Here is a 17272-nt window from a genome sequence, read left to right on the forward strand (position 1 = left end):
ACTTGGGTCAGAAACTGATCTTGTATGGGAAAGAGAGAAGAAAAAATAAAAGCTCAGTCATGAAAATGCCAAAAAAAAAAAGGTTTTGCTTGATTCATGCAGTTACTCCCTTTTTGTCATCATATTCCCAGTAAAAAATAAAAAAAACCCAACAACAAAACAAACCCACAAATTATGTGGATACAGTGCTTTTGAACAAACAAATCAGCATGTGTGGTCCCTGCAGCCTGGCTGCCAGGGCATTAGGAAGGCTGAAATTCTCTCTTTGGGAAATTAATCCATCTTTTGATATTTTTCCCCTCTCAATACAATCTGTTTAGGGAGATGATCGTATGAAGCTCCCAAGCCCAAATGACAGCAAGTTCTTCCAAAATCTTCTTGATGAGGAAGACCTGGAAGATATGATGGATGCTGAAGAGTATCTTGTTCCTCAAGCCTTTAACATTCCTCCTCCCATCTACACCTCCAGGACAAGAATTGATTCCAACAGGGTAAGAGCAAGCTCTGACAGAAAATACTGGTTATTATAAAAGCACAGGTGGAGATTTAAGTACACCAATCAAACACAGGCCAGCACTGCCTTGGGAATTACAAGCTCCCATTGGTAAAGAAAGTGGCTATAAAAATGTTGTCACTGGGCTGCCTGCTCATTGTGCCTCAGTGAATTCTAAATTAATAGCCCAGCCTTGAGTGAACAAAAGCTCAGCTTGAGCTGCCTGTCCTGAAAGCACAGCTGAGGCTGCTGAAGTCAAGCAGTGTTGCTTCTGCACTGTGATGTGGCCAGGAAGTACACAGCCCTGGTGCTCCCATCCCTGCCATCCTGATGTCTTGGCAGGGTTGGCACTGATGTAACTGAGGGCAGCTGGGATATACAGATAATATTGCTTTTGTGTCTGGAGCCAGATTTCCAACCCAGCCCCTTTTCCTGTTTGCATGCGGTGCTTTCACAGCCCCCCTTCCCAAATATGTGTTTGTGCTGAGCACATGGCAGGTATTGGCAGGCTGATGTTTGCATCCTCCCCATCAGGGGAGGAAATGCTTTTCATTGTATATGGGGACCTGAGGCACAGAGAGTGTTCGGGGGGGAATTCAGCTCACAGAACTCCAGCCATCTAAGGGATAGGGATACAATCTAAGCTCCTCCCCCAGACTTCATTTCGTGTCACTGGAGTAGCATGGGTGAACATTGCTGCCTGCCTCAGGCATTTCCAGTAGGATAAGTTACTTTCTGGAGGTGTCTTTCTCTATCCACTAACTCCTGACAGCTGCAGAGCAGTCTCAGACGGGCTGTGTGAGCTCTGGTATGTTGAATTCTGTCCTACATGTCTGTGCCCTGCTGCAGGTGAGGAGCTAAGTCAGATGTCGGGAATCTGTTTTCCCTCCTTCAAGAGGTCTGACCTCTGCTTCTGTTCCTGTCCTTGGTTCCAGCCTTTTAACAGTTCACTTGCCACCCCTTCTCACATAACTAAGAGATGCATTACTAATGTGAGGGCACTGACACGGGCATCAGGTGTGTTTTAATTAGGGACTTGTTTTCTCTCCAGGCTCCTTTTGGTCAAAAGTCGCAGTTTAAATACTGAGTATACTCTGTGAAATGCTGGTGTTTATTCCTCATGGTTTAGACACCTTTTGGACATTCATCCTTAGCTGAGGTAGTTCCAAATTCATACCCAGGTGTGAACTGATTACACCATGTGAGACAGGGAAGAGATGAGTGAAAAAGCCAAGAGTGTGTAATCTGAGCCAGTATCCATGCTCTGACCATACCCTGCAGGAATCTCCTTACCCTCTCCAGAGGAAATCAGTGCTTTTTGGGAATAAGACAAAATCTGATCTTAACAGTCAGTTTGGAAGGAAATTGCTGCTGTTTTAAAGGCAAGGAAATGGGAGATGTCTGGATTCATGTAGCATTTCTCCTGCATCACTGAAAGTGAAGTGGGGATGATGCATGATTGAGCAATAAGTGAGAAACTTTATTTTTATGGCTACAAGACTTAATTGATGGTGATCTGAAATACGTCAGGTTTACTACTAGCTGTCTCTGGAGAGGTTCTGTTTCCTTTCCTGCCAACTTCAGAGGAAAGAAGGGAAAGACAGCAGTTACCTTTGGAAGGTACTCACTGTCACAGGGATGTAAATCAGTGAAACTTAGTTTGGCACAGTGGGGTACTGCCATTTACACAGGTCTGAGGAGGCAGAATCTGACATATTGGGTTTGTTATGTTCATCTCACTCCCATATTTGCTGGAAACACTGGGACACATTTAAAGGAGAAAGGCTTAGTAGAAAAATGTACTTGCTTTTTCAACAGTTCCTTTTGCCATCTGTCTTTGGTACCAGCCCAGCTGAGGACCCCACTAGAGCTGAGGGAATTCCGGTAAAAATCCTAGAGTTAATATTCTGAAAGATTTATTTACAATGTGTTATTTGGACAACCAACATGGTAACTGCTGTATTCATGGAATGAAAACACAGGCACTTATTTTTATTATTATCATTAGTGTTGTTGTTATTATTATTGTTATTGTTGTTACCATCATTGTTATTATTATTATTATTGTTATTGGTGTTGTTGTTATTATACAAAAATTAAAATAACTTTCACAAAGCCTTTTCCCAGCTTCAAAGCACACCATTGCAACTGCTTGCACACAAGTGATCCCCTTGAAGTCAGCAGAGCTGCAGAAAGAGACCACGGGCCTTATTTTTGGGATACAAAGGGACTCCATCACATTCTTGACATGATGGCTCCTTTTCTCAGCTCACAATTTCCCATCTTGGTTTGAAACTGTGATCTTGTACCACTAAAGACAGTGGGAAGTTTGCTTTGCAATTCAATTTAGTGACAGTAGCAAGACCGTATCCTCCTTTCAGTAACTCCTGTTGCTGGGAATTTTTCTCTAGCATTGTACAAACCTGGAATTACCCTTTGCCAAAAGTTTTCAGTTTGTGAGCCAAGTTGCCTGACCCAGCTCAGACAGAGAGGTCAGAGAGGGCTAAGCTGGAAGCCCTGCACCACTGTAGCATTCCTGGTTTCCTTTGCAGAGAGGTGTTTTCTGGAGGTAATACAGGTGTGCAGAAAGCCACACACACCTCTGTTGCCTTTGTGAAGCACTCAGTTTCTCGGTACGTTAACTATTCTTTTAGTTTGATTGATTTAAACAAAACACAGTCACTCCTTTAAGGTAATAGTGCCTCTGCTGTGCATAGTTCGGTACAGATGGATGTCAGCTACAGGAATCACACGGAACTGAAATGCTGTCAGAGCTCTCTGTCTGCACTTGTCTAATTCTGTTTTGGTGTTTCCTTTGGATAGTCTCTGATTTATGCTTGTTTAGCATAGTGTGTATTGATACTGCACAGACCCATTTTGGTGCTGCTGCTGCAGCCGTGGATGCCAAATGAATGGATACAACTTCGGTAGTTTGTGTTCACCATGTCTGGCAAATTGCATTTTATGGGGAGATTGTGAGGTAATTTGGTGAAGGAAAACAGACGAGCTACATGATCTCCATGTCATTTTCAGGGATAAGAAGCATGAAGGATACTGTATTTCCCACCTTAGCTGTTCCAGTGGCAGTTTTAGTGGCCAAGGAGTTAGTCAGGGCACTGTGCTCCTTCTCTGTGCTGACAGTGTTGGGTGAATGTTCCAGCAGCATGGCTCCATGGGGACAGAAGTGGGCAGAAAGAAAGCAAGGAGATCATGAACCTTCTCACACAGTCTTTGAAGTCAAGGAATGAAGGAAGAACAGGAGTATTTGCTTGCTCAGGAGAGCCCTGAAGTTTCTCTGAAGTGGTCTCAAGTCTAAATCCTTGCAGCTTCTTGCCTGGAAGAGGTACCACTGGATGAGGTTTGTGCAAAACACTCCGGCCCATGGGAGGAAAAGAGCTGTGTGGATGTGCATTAACACCACAGTGCTGCAGCCCATGGGTAGAAGACTGGAGAGAGGGAAGGCTTCTGGGGAGTTGCCAGCTCCCCAGAAAGTCTCACATCCTTCTTCCTCCAGGGGTTACAGAGATTTGTGAAGCTGCAGGGTTCAGACACAGCTTCAGCATTTCCATCACATCCACACTGACTCCTTGCTAGGATGTCTTTGGGACCTACCTGTGCCGCTGGGAGCAGAGCCCTGCACAGGCTCTGACCCTTAACAGTGGCCTCTCTTGTGAAGTTCACTCTGAGACTGCTGCAGCTTTTAAGTAAAAATTAGCATCCTAAGATAAATTGAATTCTTCCATTGGATCCAAAACTCTTCAGTTGCAATTTTGTCTCTTCAGCTTTTTCCAGTTTTTATTTTCCACTGTCTAGAGATACTCCAGAAAAATAGAGTTTTCAAAGCTCTGTGCTTTTGAGAGATAAGCTGAATCCTCAGCAGTGTTTCCATGAGCACTGGACCCCAGCTAGTGCTCAAGTGTCCTGCATTCACATCCATTAGATGATTCATTCAGGTATTTGTAACGAGTGCTGTCCTGTGTGTGCAGAGATAATGCTAATACAGCAAGCACTCTGTGTGCCCCACGATTCTTTTTGCTCTCAATCCTTGGCTAATTCCTGCTGAAAACTGTCTATACTGTTTATTATTCACTGATACTGTCCCTGTAATTTTATTCCATACACTGTATATCATGGAAGCACCTGCCAACCCTGCACTTAAATATCAAGCAATTTTTTTTCAGAGATGTCTAATCCATATGTCCATGGAGACTATCCTGCTTGGCTAAAGCAGACTGTGGGACACTGGAAGCCAGTTTTCAGTTCTCTGAGCAGTATCTGGTGTGCCACTGCAGCAGTCCTAGTGTGGCCTTAGGTCTGGTAGTGCAGCACCCTTGCCCCTTGGCAAAGCAGGAGGGGGTCATGGTTTGACTCTGATTCCTCTTGTGTCCAGGGCACCTGATCTCCATTTCTTTTCCTGTAGGAGAAGGCAATTAAGTGTTCCTGCCCAAGTCATTGCTCCAGGTGTGTCCTGGCCTCATGGGACTGATGGCAGTAAAACTGCTTCATCTTGAAGTTAATCCAAAATGATTGTGAAGAGATCTCCAGGCTACATGGGGCCATTAATAGCATTTTGTCCAACCTTCTGGCACAGCATAGACCAGAGTCTCTTGTCTCTTAATTTCTGCATCAAGTGCAGAAATTCTGTGTGAGGTGGAGTTTGTCTTTTAGAAAGATTGTCTTGATTGTATCAAGTGGGATGGAAAATACATCACAGTGTAGAAAAGTCTCACTGGGCAGTTAATGCTGACTGTTTAGCAGGGTTTGGATCCTATTCCTGTCTGCCATCCACACTTTTTGGTGCTAGATTTAAGGAGCTGCCAGCTCTTAGAAATCTCTGGTTATTGTGGTGTGATTCTTGGGGTGTCTTGTGCTGGGCCAGGAGCTGGACTTGATGATCCTTGTGGGTCCCTTCCAATTCAGGATATTCTGTGATTCTCTGATTCTTCTGCTTAAAAGGCTAAACAGAATATTACCATTTGTGTGTGTTTGCTCTTAAATGATGACAACACAGATGTCTTTTTTGTTTGTTTGTTTGTGGTGTTTGCCACCTTTCTGCTTCTGCAGTATCTTCCCCAAAAATAATATGGCCAAACCTTTCCCTAAATTTGATACCTCTTAGGGCAGTCTGTCAGGTTGTGGTCTTCTTTAGTTATTTCTATCCCATTTCTTTAATTGCTTCTCCTTAAAAGGTGATCAAAAACTTTCTGAAAATCTTAGTAGTAATTTTTTTGCCTCTGTTACTTCTTTATACAAGTGTGGCAATGAAATCTCCAATGCCAGAACAGATGGTCTTGTCAACAAACTAGACATTGATTCAAAACATTTCACAGCATTTCAGACAATTACACCGAGTAACTCTATATTAGCTCTCTTGCTTCTTTAAAACTGCATTATTACTTAGAGAAGTTTGAATGAAGCCCTTCTGTATGTCTTTTGCTAAATACTGCATTTCATGTGTCTTCCTAGGAAAGTCGAGGCAACTGGCTGCATTTACTGCCTTCAGACCTTTAGGGTAATTCTGAAAGTCCACCAAGCCCCCTTTCAAGATCTCCAATTCCCATTTTCTGCTTTTCTAAGTTTTAATGACATACTGGTGGTAGGAGGCTCCTGTCTGTTCTGCTCTGCCTTTTGCATTAAGCACTTCCCAAGAGCTGTTAGTGTTTAGTTGGTGTCTGGAAGACCATCACAAGTATTTTGCCTATTTTCTTTTCGCTTCTGGAAAATTCTTTTGGGTCTGTTTCTAGTCTTTGTTGGAAGTGTGGATAGCACCAGGCCAACCTTGTCCAGGTTCATAAACCGGGCAGAAACACCAATTTAGTGTAGTGGTTTGGTTCAAAATATCCATTACTTATTTTCCTTCTGTGAGATAAGAATTAGGAAAAAGCTAAGCAGGCACAAAACTTAAAAGAATATAAAATAAGTTTATTAACACACATAAAAGAAAGGAAAAAAAATCAGACTAAACCTTCAGAACACTTTTCTTCCCCCCACCTCTCTCCCTTCTCCCACTGACAATGTAAAAAGACAACCCTTGAGATTTTCAGTCAGTTTACCACTTCCATAATAACCTTGTTCAGTTCACTTAGGGAGAGGAGTCTCTCTTGCTCATGCTATGGAGACATCTCCACAAGAAGTTCTCTCATGGCTTCACAGCAAGACAGCCACCCAGGTTGGTTCTCTGCTCACATGTGAAAGTCCCTTCTCCCGACTTACAGCTTTCCCCACAACTGTTTTCGAGGGTCCAATCTTGAGCTAATGGGGTACCATTTTAAGCATGAGCTGCTCAGAAACAAAGGTTCTCTGCACTTATCTCTGGGAGCATCTTCATCTCTAGGAATAGAGCTCCTCCTCCCCTGGGAGCAAGAGTCCTCATCACTTTGATCTCTAAGAATAGAGGTCTTCTCCTTCCCTGGGAACAAGAATCCTCATCAAATTACAGCTACTGTCATTTGTTTATTCCAGCACAGGTGCTTTTGCTCACAATTACAGTTTGAATGCTCCATCCCCCATGCTTTCATGAAATTACAACGGGTACTCTGATGTATCATAGTCCATCACCATAGCTTTACAACAGAATTTCAGCTTCTAAGCTTGAAGCATCTCCTCTTTCTCCTCCCTCAGGGTTTCAGCTCTTCCTGCTTCACTGACTTTGTGGTGTTTTCTTCACGTGCCTTCACCTTTCCCTCTTCCTCTGCCTCGGGAGAGGATTGATGTCTGCAGGCTTCATCTGTTCTGGAGGAAAATTACAGCACTAAAAGGGTCAATCTCACCCGGCCCCACAGCTGGAGTTCACGTATCACTGTTGTTCACATGATCTTTGCTGGACAGTGGGGCAGCTTCAGACGAATCTTCGGCCGCACTGGATGCGGGGGGTGTGGAGCCGGGCCGCGCCGCCTGCACGGAGCAGGGCTGGAGGGGGCATGGATGGAACAGGGCCGCGCCACGGCCGATCCGGCCCGGCCAAGCAAGGCCCAGCCCAGCCCTCCTGGGCCGCCTGCAGGCCCCCCCCCCGCTACCTTTCCGAAAGCCAGAAGCAAGAGAGCTTTCCTGGGCTCTGTTCGTTCTTAAATGTGGATCACAGAGGCATGTCAAGCTTCTTAAGTGGCTTAAAAAGTTGCCAATATTCAAACTAGCCAGTTGATAGGTTCTGTCGGGTCGTAGAGGAAGCTGTAAGCACCTCTTTGCAAGAGAACCACTTCTGTGGCTGATGCCCTCTTTACTAAAAACACAAACTATACTAAACCATGACACCAGGAAAAGCAGGAGGTAAACCCAGACTGATACTAGTCAGCCTAATTTCATTGCTCAGGGTGAAGAAGTAGTGAGAATAAACATTCAAAAATACAATATAAAATATATTACATGAAAAATTATTTTGGTCTTAATACTTTACATAAAAAAGAAAAGTTTCTTACAAAATACATGTGTCTAGAACAGGTGTATTTAAACACCTTTTAAAAATGTGCTAGGTTTGCCAGAGGAAAAAGGAAGAAAATTCCTATGGAGGACTCAAATGGAATAGATGAGTCCTGGGTCTTCACAGAGAGTTCTTTGAAAGTGCTTTATGGCAATTAGTTTCTTGCTTTGCAGCCAGGCTGGCTGAAATCAGTGATATCTCTCAAGAAGTAAACCCTTCTCAGCCTGAATGATTATCAGGATCAACTTGTCAAATTGCCTTATGATTTTGCAGGGAAGTGCCTTAAAACAGGGCTTTTTTAATGCATTAGCTATTTTCTGTCACATTCAGGCTTCTGCATCCAGACATACAGCTTTAGAGTCAGACATAAAGCGTTAGAGACTTTCCCAAAGTGTTGGATGGCATTTTGGCTTCTACAAATTGCAATACGGGTTTAATAACAAAATCACCACCTCTCACAGTACTTTCTGCAAGCTTGGTGGAATTGGTGGGAGAGACGGTAGCTGTACATTGCTTCCATCCTTGATGTGTGACATGTAAATTCATTGAGTTTTAACTGGTTTAAAATCAGGCAGCACCTGCTTAATCCGCGAATAGCTGCTGGCTGTGTTAACAGTAAAGAGAGCTCACAGCTGATCCGTTTTCTTTTCTCTCCTGAAAAGAAAAAGTCAATAGACATAAAAAGAGTAAGTAATAAATATTTTTACACTGCACTGATGAGGCGTTCTTGGAAAACAGCAAGCTAAACAACTCTACATAATTCAGTAGATGGAAAAGTGGACTGAGAGTCAGGAAATAATTATGAGAGCTGGGAGAAGATTTTCCTTCTGTGATGAGATGTGAAGCAGAAATTGTTAGTGGAAAATACCCATTTGTGAGGAACACTATTTGTGGTTTTCTTAAAAAAATAAAAGCACCTGAAAAATACAAGGGGGCATGATTTGGAAGTGCACCAGGTGGAGCTGCAGGGAGTTGCCTCTTAAACACCTGTCTGGCCCCCAAGCGTCCCAGGGCAGTGGGACTCCTGGGATAATGCTTTGGGAGGACTCCTGGGTGGCAGGAGGTCTATGGAGCATCCTGTAAAATAAATACTAAATACTGTACTTTCTAAACATAGATGCAATGGAGCTAAATGCCAACACAGCCTAAAAAACGCCCTTTGTTACCCAGAGTAAAGAGTCTGTCTTTCTTGTTGAATGCTGCGGGAGGGGAGGGGAAAATAATTTTCAAGGCTATAAAAAGACTCTCCAAAAAATGCAGTTGGGAGAAGTGGGAGGAGGCACAGATGAAGTGTAGATTTAGAATGTTGAAAAATGATTATTTTATCCAAATCAGCTGGATGGTTAGTTCTTTTAGACTGTTATTGCCACCAGAACCTCAGCCCTGCTCTAAATCAACTCAGCATTTCATCAAGAAGCCTATTCTTTGCTATAAGAGACCAAGAGTGCACAATTATGGGTTTCTTTTCCCCCTTGCATAATAAAATTGGGAGATTATCATCAAGTTTCTATTCAGATTTTAGGAAGGCTTTTTTATTTTATTTTTAAAACCCATCTTTGTCTGTAAGAGCTCCCTGTTCAGGCCAGCATGCAGCAATGATTACTGCTGTAAAGGCTTCGATGGAGATGTGCTCTATTTCATTCTCAATGAGGGTTGATGGCATTTTGAGAGGCTCAGAATATCCTTTGATTACTGTATAAAACAGGCTGGGGAAGATGGCAGTGCAGCGTGCACATAGGAGGGGGCTGCTGCTCCCAGGATTGCTCATCAACTTTCTTTTGTGCTTTTTTTTGGTCTTCCATGTCACAATCACAAATCATGGGTGTGTTGTGGGTTTGGCCCTATTCTCTATCTTTTCCCTGTTTTGGGATTTGAAGCTTGAGGTTTGTACAGAAAAAGAGATGCTGCTGCTCCTGTGTTTTGGACAGCACAGGAGCAGGAGCAGTGCTGACCCCTCTGTCCCACAGGGAATTGTTAAAACAGGTGGGAAATGGTACCTTGTCCCTTTCAAATTGTGGGGAATTGGCTCAGTGTTAAAAGATGCCATTTACTGTAAAGTGTCTTGGAGAGTGTATTAAAAAAGAGAATGACAGAAAGCTATTCATGGGTGACAGGAAGGATGGGGGAGTCAAGGAGATTGAAAGGAAAAGATAGGCAATGCCAGCTGTCTCTCTTCCTACTCTGCTCTCTGTTTAACACTAAGTTGCATTAGCACAAGGTAACAGGCAAAGGGGATCCTTGTATCTTCATTCTTGTGTCATGCTTAGATCAAAGTGTATATTGTGCCAGCTGAAATCCGTTTGCCAGCCCCTCTGAAAGTAGAAAGGATGAAGGTTTCTGAGGTCCAGAGAACAGGTGGGTTTCCAAGCCTTTGGTGCCATACAGCAGGAGAAGGCTTTTATTTCCAGCCCAGCTATCAGGCTCATAGAGAGGAGGCTACAGAAAAGCATTTCACCTACCTTTCCCTGTAAGTGTACCTGGATACTGAGTTTTGTGCCCAAATTATGCATCTCTTCAGAGATTATTTTCATTGGTGGTCTTGTCATCTTTGACTTCTCTACTTGGTGAAGTGTTAGACTGAAAATACATGGTTTATATCTGGTATTTTCCAGTAACAGCATGTCGCATGTTACTGGAAGGTAAGCAAGGTTAGCATGCTTGCTACCTATGACACAGCACAAGAAATACTCTCTGCAGTGTTTGAGTGTGTTGTTTCCCATAGCACTATGCCAAGATTATTAGGCATGGGTTTTTTGTGATATATGCCATTTACTGTTCATAGTCCATGGACTGACATCCATACTGACTTTGGACAGGTTCAGGGATGTCTTAAACCCGCCATTCTGCCAGGACATGGGGTGGCATATCCAACTGACACAGGCAGCCTATGGGAACTGAGTTAAAGCTCAGGCTGCCTGCAAATCTCACCTGTCCTCTAGCAAACAGCAACCAGAAAAAACTTAGGTGTAGAAAAAGACTTACTCATTGTTTCTGCTATTTATTTTTTCCCTTGCTGATCTAAGCTGGATGGTTTGTGTCTCGATTGTAGAAGAAGCAGTTGTTGGAGACTGAAGCAAGCACTTCTCACAGACTGATGCTTACATTGTTTTTATACTTGTGATCAACATTTAAGTTAAAACATGTGACACATTCTGAGAAAAGGTACTGCTGGAAAAGGGGCTGGGCTGTCATCATTTCCCATAAAGATTCCTCGATCCCCAGTGGAACCTTATGGCCAAGGAATGCCAGACTTGTGTCAGGTGCTGTGAGCTGTAGGGACGGATATGCTTGAACATTAACAGCCCAGGGAGGTGTCTAATCCTTTCTTTTTATATCACAGGATCACAGAATAACGAGGTTGGAAGAGACCTCCAAGATCTTCAAGTCCAACCCATGTCCTAACACCTCAACTAAACTATGGCACCAAGTGCCATGTCCAGTCTTTTTTAAACATATCCAGAGATGGTGACTCTACCACCTCCCTGGGTAGACCATTCCAGTACTTTATTATTCTTTCTGTGAAAAACTTTTTCCTAATATCCAACCTATACCTTGACGCAGCTTGAGACAGTGTCCTCTTGTTCTGTCAGTTGCTGCCTGGTGGAAGAGACCACCCTCCGCCTATATGGCTCTTCTCTGAGCAGGGGCTGGGACCAGAAACGCCCAGAGGTCTGAAAAGCCTTCTAGCAATTATTATACAAACAGCATTCCATTTCTGTTGAACATTACACAGCAATCTCATCGTGCATGTTTTTTCCTTTGATCTTCATCTTGGAAATGTTTGCTGTCTGGAGCCGGGCAGAGTAATCTGCAAATTCTGTGGAAGCAGGACTGCAGCCAAGCAGATGTGGCTGTTCTCCTGGAATGGTCTTTCCTATTTGAATTTCAGTTCAGATCAGTTGTAAATACCAGGCTGCTCCCTTGGAATGTAGCTGGAGTTTGCTTGGGGGCTGGTGTTACACTCTGTTGTATGCTCTGCCTGCAGCCCCACCAGACCATCACAAACATGATTCAGATCCACTCACATAAATCAGCTGTCCTTCCTGGAGAACTGCTGAAATTTTGGTGCTTGCAGTAAGATCTCATATCTTATGATGCTTTGGTTTGGTGACTCAAGCCTGGATACTCCCTTGGTTTGAAATTAGGTAAACAGTTTCTAGGGGAAGGACGAGAATGACTTGTTTCTGGGGGCACATAGCCCAGGACTGATGAACTGGTACAAAGAAGTGTTGCCAGAGCTTGCTCAAAACAGGTAACCATTGGGTTGCCTGGGGCATGAACCACAGGATGCCCCTGAGCAGGACTTGGGATCAGCATCCCAGTGAGAAGGCAGGAGTGTTTTACTCCTGCTCTATGTTTGGTGCTTTTTGCGTACGAGAGCAGAAGGAGAGGAAGAGGAAGTTGGGTTTTACGCAGTTTGAGCAGTATCAGAGTGGGTTCAAATGTGTGTGTATATTCATGCTGGCAAAGCCTTGTCTTTAGTAGGGAAAAAGCTTTCAGTCTCATGAGCTTAGGAGGCTGTTTAAGAGCAAGAAACAGCAATGATTGTGCAATCCTATCAACATTTCTGTGGGTGATAAGGAAAACCAACTCTGCAGCAGCAAGGGGGCTCTGGGGAGTCTGTGCTGGCAGCAAAACATGGAGGTACCAGCTCAAGCTGTAAAGAAAGTGTTGCTTATTTTCTATGTGGTGGCAGCTCTGTACCACTCATAATCCCACAGCAGCACTGAGTGCCTCCAGCATTTCTTCCATGAAATGTGCTCTGGGTGCAGCCATGAAGGCAGCAGTGCTCAGCTAGAGTGGCATGAGCTGTGCTATGGGCAGCAGGAGAAGCACAGCCCTGGGTGCCAGGCTCAGGGTACGACACTAGACCGAAGTAAGAAGAGACAAGGCAGAGGCCTATTCACAAAGCTACACAAATATGAGTGGCAGGACCCAACAAGGCTTTGATTTCATTACAGTTTAAGATGCAGCCAGAAAATATTATGTCTCTGATATAAAGGAGGAGATATTTACATTTGGGACATTTTAGAAGCAAGGAATTGGAAAATGAAATGAATGAATAGAAAGCAATAACACAAGCCAATATTCAAGGAAATGTTATTTACCACTCCTTGATCAAGGCTTATTTTACACAAACATTAGCTGTTTTAACAGCTGATGTGTCACTGGTATTTCACACCAGAGGGCCTTGGGAAAAGGCTGTAGGAGACATTTTCTTGTGTTTTATCCTTTCTCCCCATTGTCATGTTTTTGCCTAAAATTCAATCGTGTACAGAATGAAATCTTGGGCATTTCTGAGGAGAGCTGCTCATGGGCTGTTAAAAAAGTGAGGCTCCTTCTGGAGTGCGGTGAGTTCCCCTGTCAGTGGATGTGTGCACTCCACAACTAATGGATATAACACACATTACACCATCAAAAGGGAGCCAGTATTGATTATTTTTTTTCCAGTATACAAGCTGAGACTTCTTAAGTTGGCTTATGTAGTGAGGTCTTGGAGCAACCAACTGCTAAGGTCTCTGTCTATCTCAAAAAGACAGAGATGATAATTGAGGTGAGAGTTTCAGGATCAGAACCCCAAAATTCTAGAGCTTTTCAGTAAAGGAACACCCTCGAATTTTTTCAAGATAGTATTTAAGATGCAAAAACAACAACCCTCCCCCCCCAAAAAAATCAACAAAGTAAATTGGATTTCACATACAAAACAAGCTATTTAAGTTTTACCTGGTAAAGTTCAAATATATTTTCTCCTCACAGTGTGATTCATGTCCTGACCAGTAAGAGTTGTCGGAGGGTAATCTTGGATGCCTACAAAATTATGACCTCACATTGCAATTACCAGTCAATTTAAGGACACTTAAACAATTATATTAAATTTTGAAGCCCACTAAATGGCACCACAGCCTTTTTCTTTGCCTCCTGTTTTAATGGAACAGTGGCCACAGGGTATCAACTCATGGGGAAAAACAGTAAAGAAGTAAAAAAATGTGCAGACACCAGTGGTGGAGAAGAGTCATGTGTAAGGTTCTATGGTAAGGGGTGTTGCAAGACAGATATGTTTAGTACAGTGCTAATGGGGAGGCATGAAAAGACACAATTATAGTGATCTTAGTTGGCAGGCAACTGCCTGGAAAGTGTCTTGTCAGCAAAAATAGCAATAAATGCATTAATGCCAGTCCATTGTCTCCTGACATCTTGGGACAGGGCTGTGCTAAGAGGGCCTGTTACTGTGTTGTTATAGTTGCAGAGTATGTATTTAAATATTAGAGTGACAGCCAAGAAGAGCTAAAGATAGGATGGTGGGTTTAGCCTTTTGTGCTGAGGGTGGAGCAGGGTCCACAGATGCATAATGTGGCCATCCTAGAATAGTACTTTTTTAAGCTGCTAATCTTCTAAACATTTACTGGCAGAGGGCTATAGCCCTGTGTGCTGAAGTCAAGCCTATTGGCAAAAGACTGGCTTTTCTAAGTTGTCTTCAAGACATCACTGAAAGATGTCTGAACTGAAAGTACTTCAAAGACAGCTCTGCACTTTTTCATCCAGAATCAATGAACCAACCTTGGAAGTTCATGGGAGTGCCTGTGTGGAACAGGGAGATGTAAATGAAAGGGGTGTGATACATCCCGGTGTGGCACGGGATAGAAAAGGAGTGGTGACAGTCCCTGGTTTAGGGCCTGTAACCCTGGACAGCAGCCATACACTGTGTCCTGCCACACAGGGGTAGCACAGCATTGCCACAGCTCCTTCCACTCCTGCAGGCTGGGGGGCTGCAGCCACCTGGGAAGACAAAAGCAGGAAACTCTCTCACCAGTGTCATAGCTTGCAGGTGTGGGGAAGGAAGCTGGGAGCTTTACAAGGAGGGTAGATGATTCCCAACAGAGCTTTGGATTCCTCACTGTTGGAAGAGTTGTTTCTCTCTAGTCACCACTTTATATTCCTTCTCTGGATCCTACATGTAACCATGAGTTTGCCTAAAACTTTACCACGCTCCATGGACCATAGTTTACTCCATTCCTATCTTCAGTCTCCTCCATCTTTTTAGAGTAGATGGAAAGCTGGCCTGAATTCAAGTAAATACGAAATCAGAGGGCAAGGCAGGCTAAGCTTCCTGCAGTGCAGTGTCTCAGAGCCATCAGCAGGGCTTTAAAGTAGCATCTGGCAGGCTCAGGAGATGTTTTTTATCCATTTGTCTAACACATGCTGCGTTGTAACCTGTCATTGCCCATGTGTCATTACAAGTGGACTGTAAATCCGGAGGGGTTCGGAGGCAATCACAGCATCTCTGGTTTTCAAGGTGTTCCCTGATTATAAAGGGACCTTCCTGATTGTCCCAAACAATCCTCTTGCACAAGCCTGTGAAGTTGGAGGCTTGCTGCAAAGTGTGTATCCAGTGTGTGTTGGTGTGTGTTCCCTTTAAAAAGGTAACATCTGATAAAGTGTCTTATGTTCCCTCTTCTGTTATGGCCTTCACTCACAGGGAGCCCAAGTGACATCAGTGGCTCTGTTTAACACTGGTGAGACGCACAGCTTGTTGTTGGGGATGAGGCATTTGCCCTGACTGGATTCTTAGAATTTTGGGTCCAGTTAGGAAATCTGACTGATGTGCCTGTTTCTCCCAATTAGCTCATACAGCTCATGTGACTTGTTTCATTCGTGTGACCTCTTGTTATGTATCCATCACCCATTTTTCTTTCCTATTAGAGTGAAATTGGACACAGCCCTCCTCCTGCCTACACCCCTATGTCAGGAGTAAGTATTTCACATTCAGCCTTCATCCTTTAGGCTTTCCTCCTTTCTTCACTACTTTTTTTCTGTTTCAAACTCCTTTTTCCTGCATAAATGACCCAAAGGCCAACAGGTAATGATGTGTGTATATAAGGAATCAAATAGTTAAGATCTCCAGACTCAGCCTGGATTCGTGTGCAAACTCGAAGGACGCACACCCAAAATTCTGACAACTTTTCTTGGAAAAGCATTTAGGTAAAAGGCTTGAATGAATCTATACATCTTTCCTTCCTATCTGTAGGTCATGATTTTGAAATTTCCTTGCATACCCATGCTGACAAGCAGAATGGTAGGTTGAGTTGAACCATTGAGTTGAGGTGCCAATACACAGTTCACCAGCCTGAAATGCACTTCCTGATGGAATTACACATGGTGTGGGTGACCCCATGATTCTCACCACAGGACACACTAAAAGCATCACCCCAGGAATAAACAGAGGTGATAGTGGCCTCTATCCCCAGTCAGCAGGAGATTTCCCAAACATGAGGTTTAAGGGGTTTGGTCAGAAATCAGGGGAGGTTGCCAGAGTAATAGAAGAGGAAATACCACGTTAACCTCTTGCAGCTGTGTGTGTCCAGCCTCCACATGCCTAGTAGGAGACAAGTTTTCCTGCCCCATTTCTATCCCCACTGAGCACCACTGGGCAGATGGATGCTTTGTGGGTCCACACCAAAGCCTGGAAGCTCAGGATGGGCAGGGCTTCCCCTGCCCAGCGTGGCAGGGCAGGCACAGGAGGCACAGCCATGACTTGCTGTTGAAGCTTCTCCCCTCAAGATCCTCCTTTCCCATGCTGTGTTCTTCCTTCCAACAGAACCAGTTTGTGTACCGGGATGGTGGCTACACTGCAGAGGTGCCGATGCCGTACAGGGCTCCGGGCTGCATCATTCCAGAAGCCTCAGCTGCTCAAGGGGCCACAGCAGAGATCTTTGAAGACACTTGCTGCAATGGCACGCTGCGGAAACAGGTGGCAACCCTGGCAAAAGAGGACAGCAGCACCCAGAGGTACAGCGCTGACCCCACCGTCTTCATTCCCGAGCGGGTCGTGCGGGGAGAGCTGGATGAGGATGGGTACATGACACCGATGCGAGACAAACCTAAAACAGGTAAAATACTGGCTTTCCAGAGAGGCTCCTGGTCTAGCCTGGCTGCATTTTTTCTCTTTGTACATCAGCAGCTTTTCATCAAAAATGGCTTTATTTAGTTACCCATCAAGATTGAAGCATTCTGACTAGGTTAATATTCCTTTACATGGGGATTTGGTTTTCTCTCCTTAATTTTCTACTTTGAAATGCTCAAATGTGCCAGTATGTCAAAGCTGGTAGTTCCCCCCTTTTTTTTTTTTTGAGAAATAACAAGTGGAATGAAAAAAAGCCAAGTCCCCTTCTTATCCAAACACAAATCTTCAGTTATTTCCAAGGAAAGGATCTATCTTCGGCCAGCCGTAGTCCCAACTTTGCTTTGTTTATTGATCTTCTTATTCTTGGCATTGTGCTTGGTAAATGTCATGTTGAACCTACCACAGAACCAATACACACAGCTGGCATTTTATACCCAGGAGAAGTCTAGGATTGAAAGAA

The 17272-nt window shown here is 43.9% G+C and overlaps 1 protein-coding gene across 3 annotated transcripts in view; it reads left to right on the forward strand.

Moving 5' to 3' along the window:
• The window catches only part of ERBB4 (erb-b2 receptor tyrosine kinase 4), a 574516-nt gene that overhangs the window by 547087 nt on the left and 10157 nt on the right, over positions 1-17272 (forward strand). For 2 of the 3 annotated variants that reach the window (XM_069021790.1, XM_069021792.1), the window contains 3 exons: positions 321-491; positions 15612-15659; positions 16507-16798. In XM_069021790.1, the coding sequence (XP_068877891.1) occupies positions 321-491; positions 15612-15659; positions 16507-16798 (511 nt within the window). The remainder of the gene's footprint in view (positions 1-320; positions 492-15611; positions 15660-16506; positions 16799-17272) is intronic. The other variant, XM_069021791.1, reaches the window with a different exon arrangement.

The sequence above is a fragment of the Aphelocoma coerulescens genome, chromosome 7 (assembly GCF_041296385.1).
Source record: "Aphelocoma coerulescens isolate FSJ_1873_10779 chromosome 7, UR_Acoe_1.0, whole genome shotgun sequence".
NCBI classification, from domain to species: domain Eukaryota; kingdom Metazoa; phylum Chordata; class Aves; order Passeriformes; family Corvidae; genus Aphelocoma; species Aphelocoma coerulescens.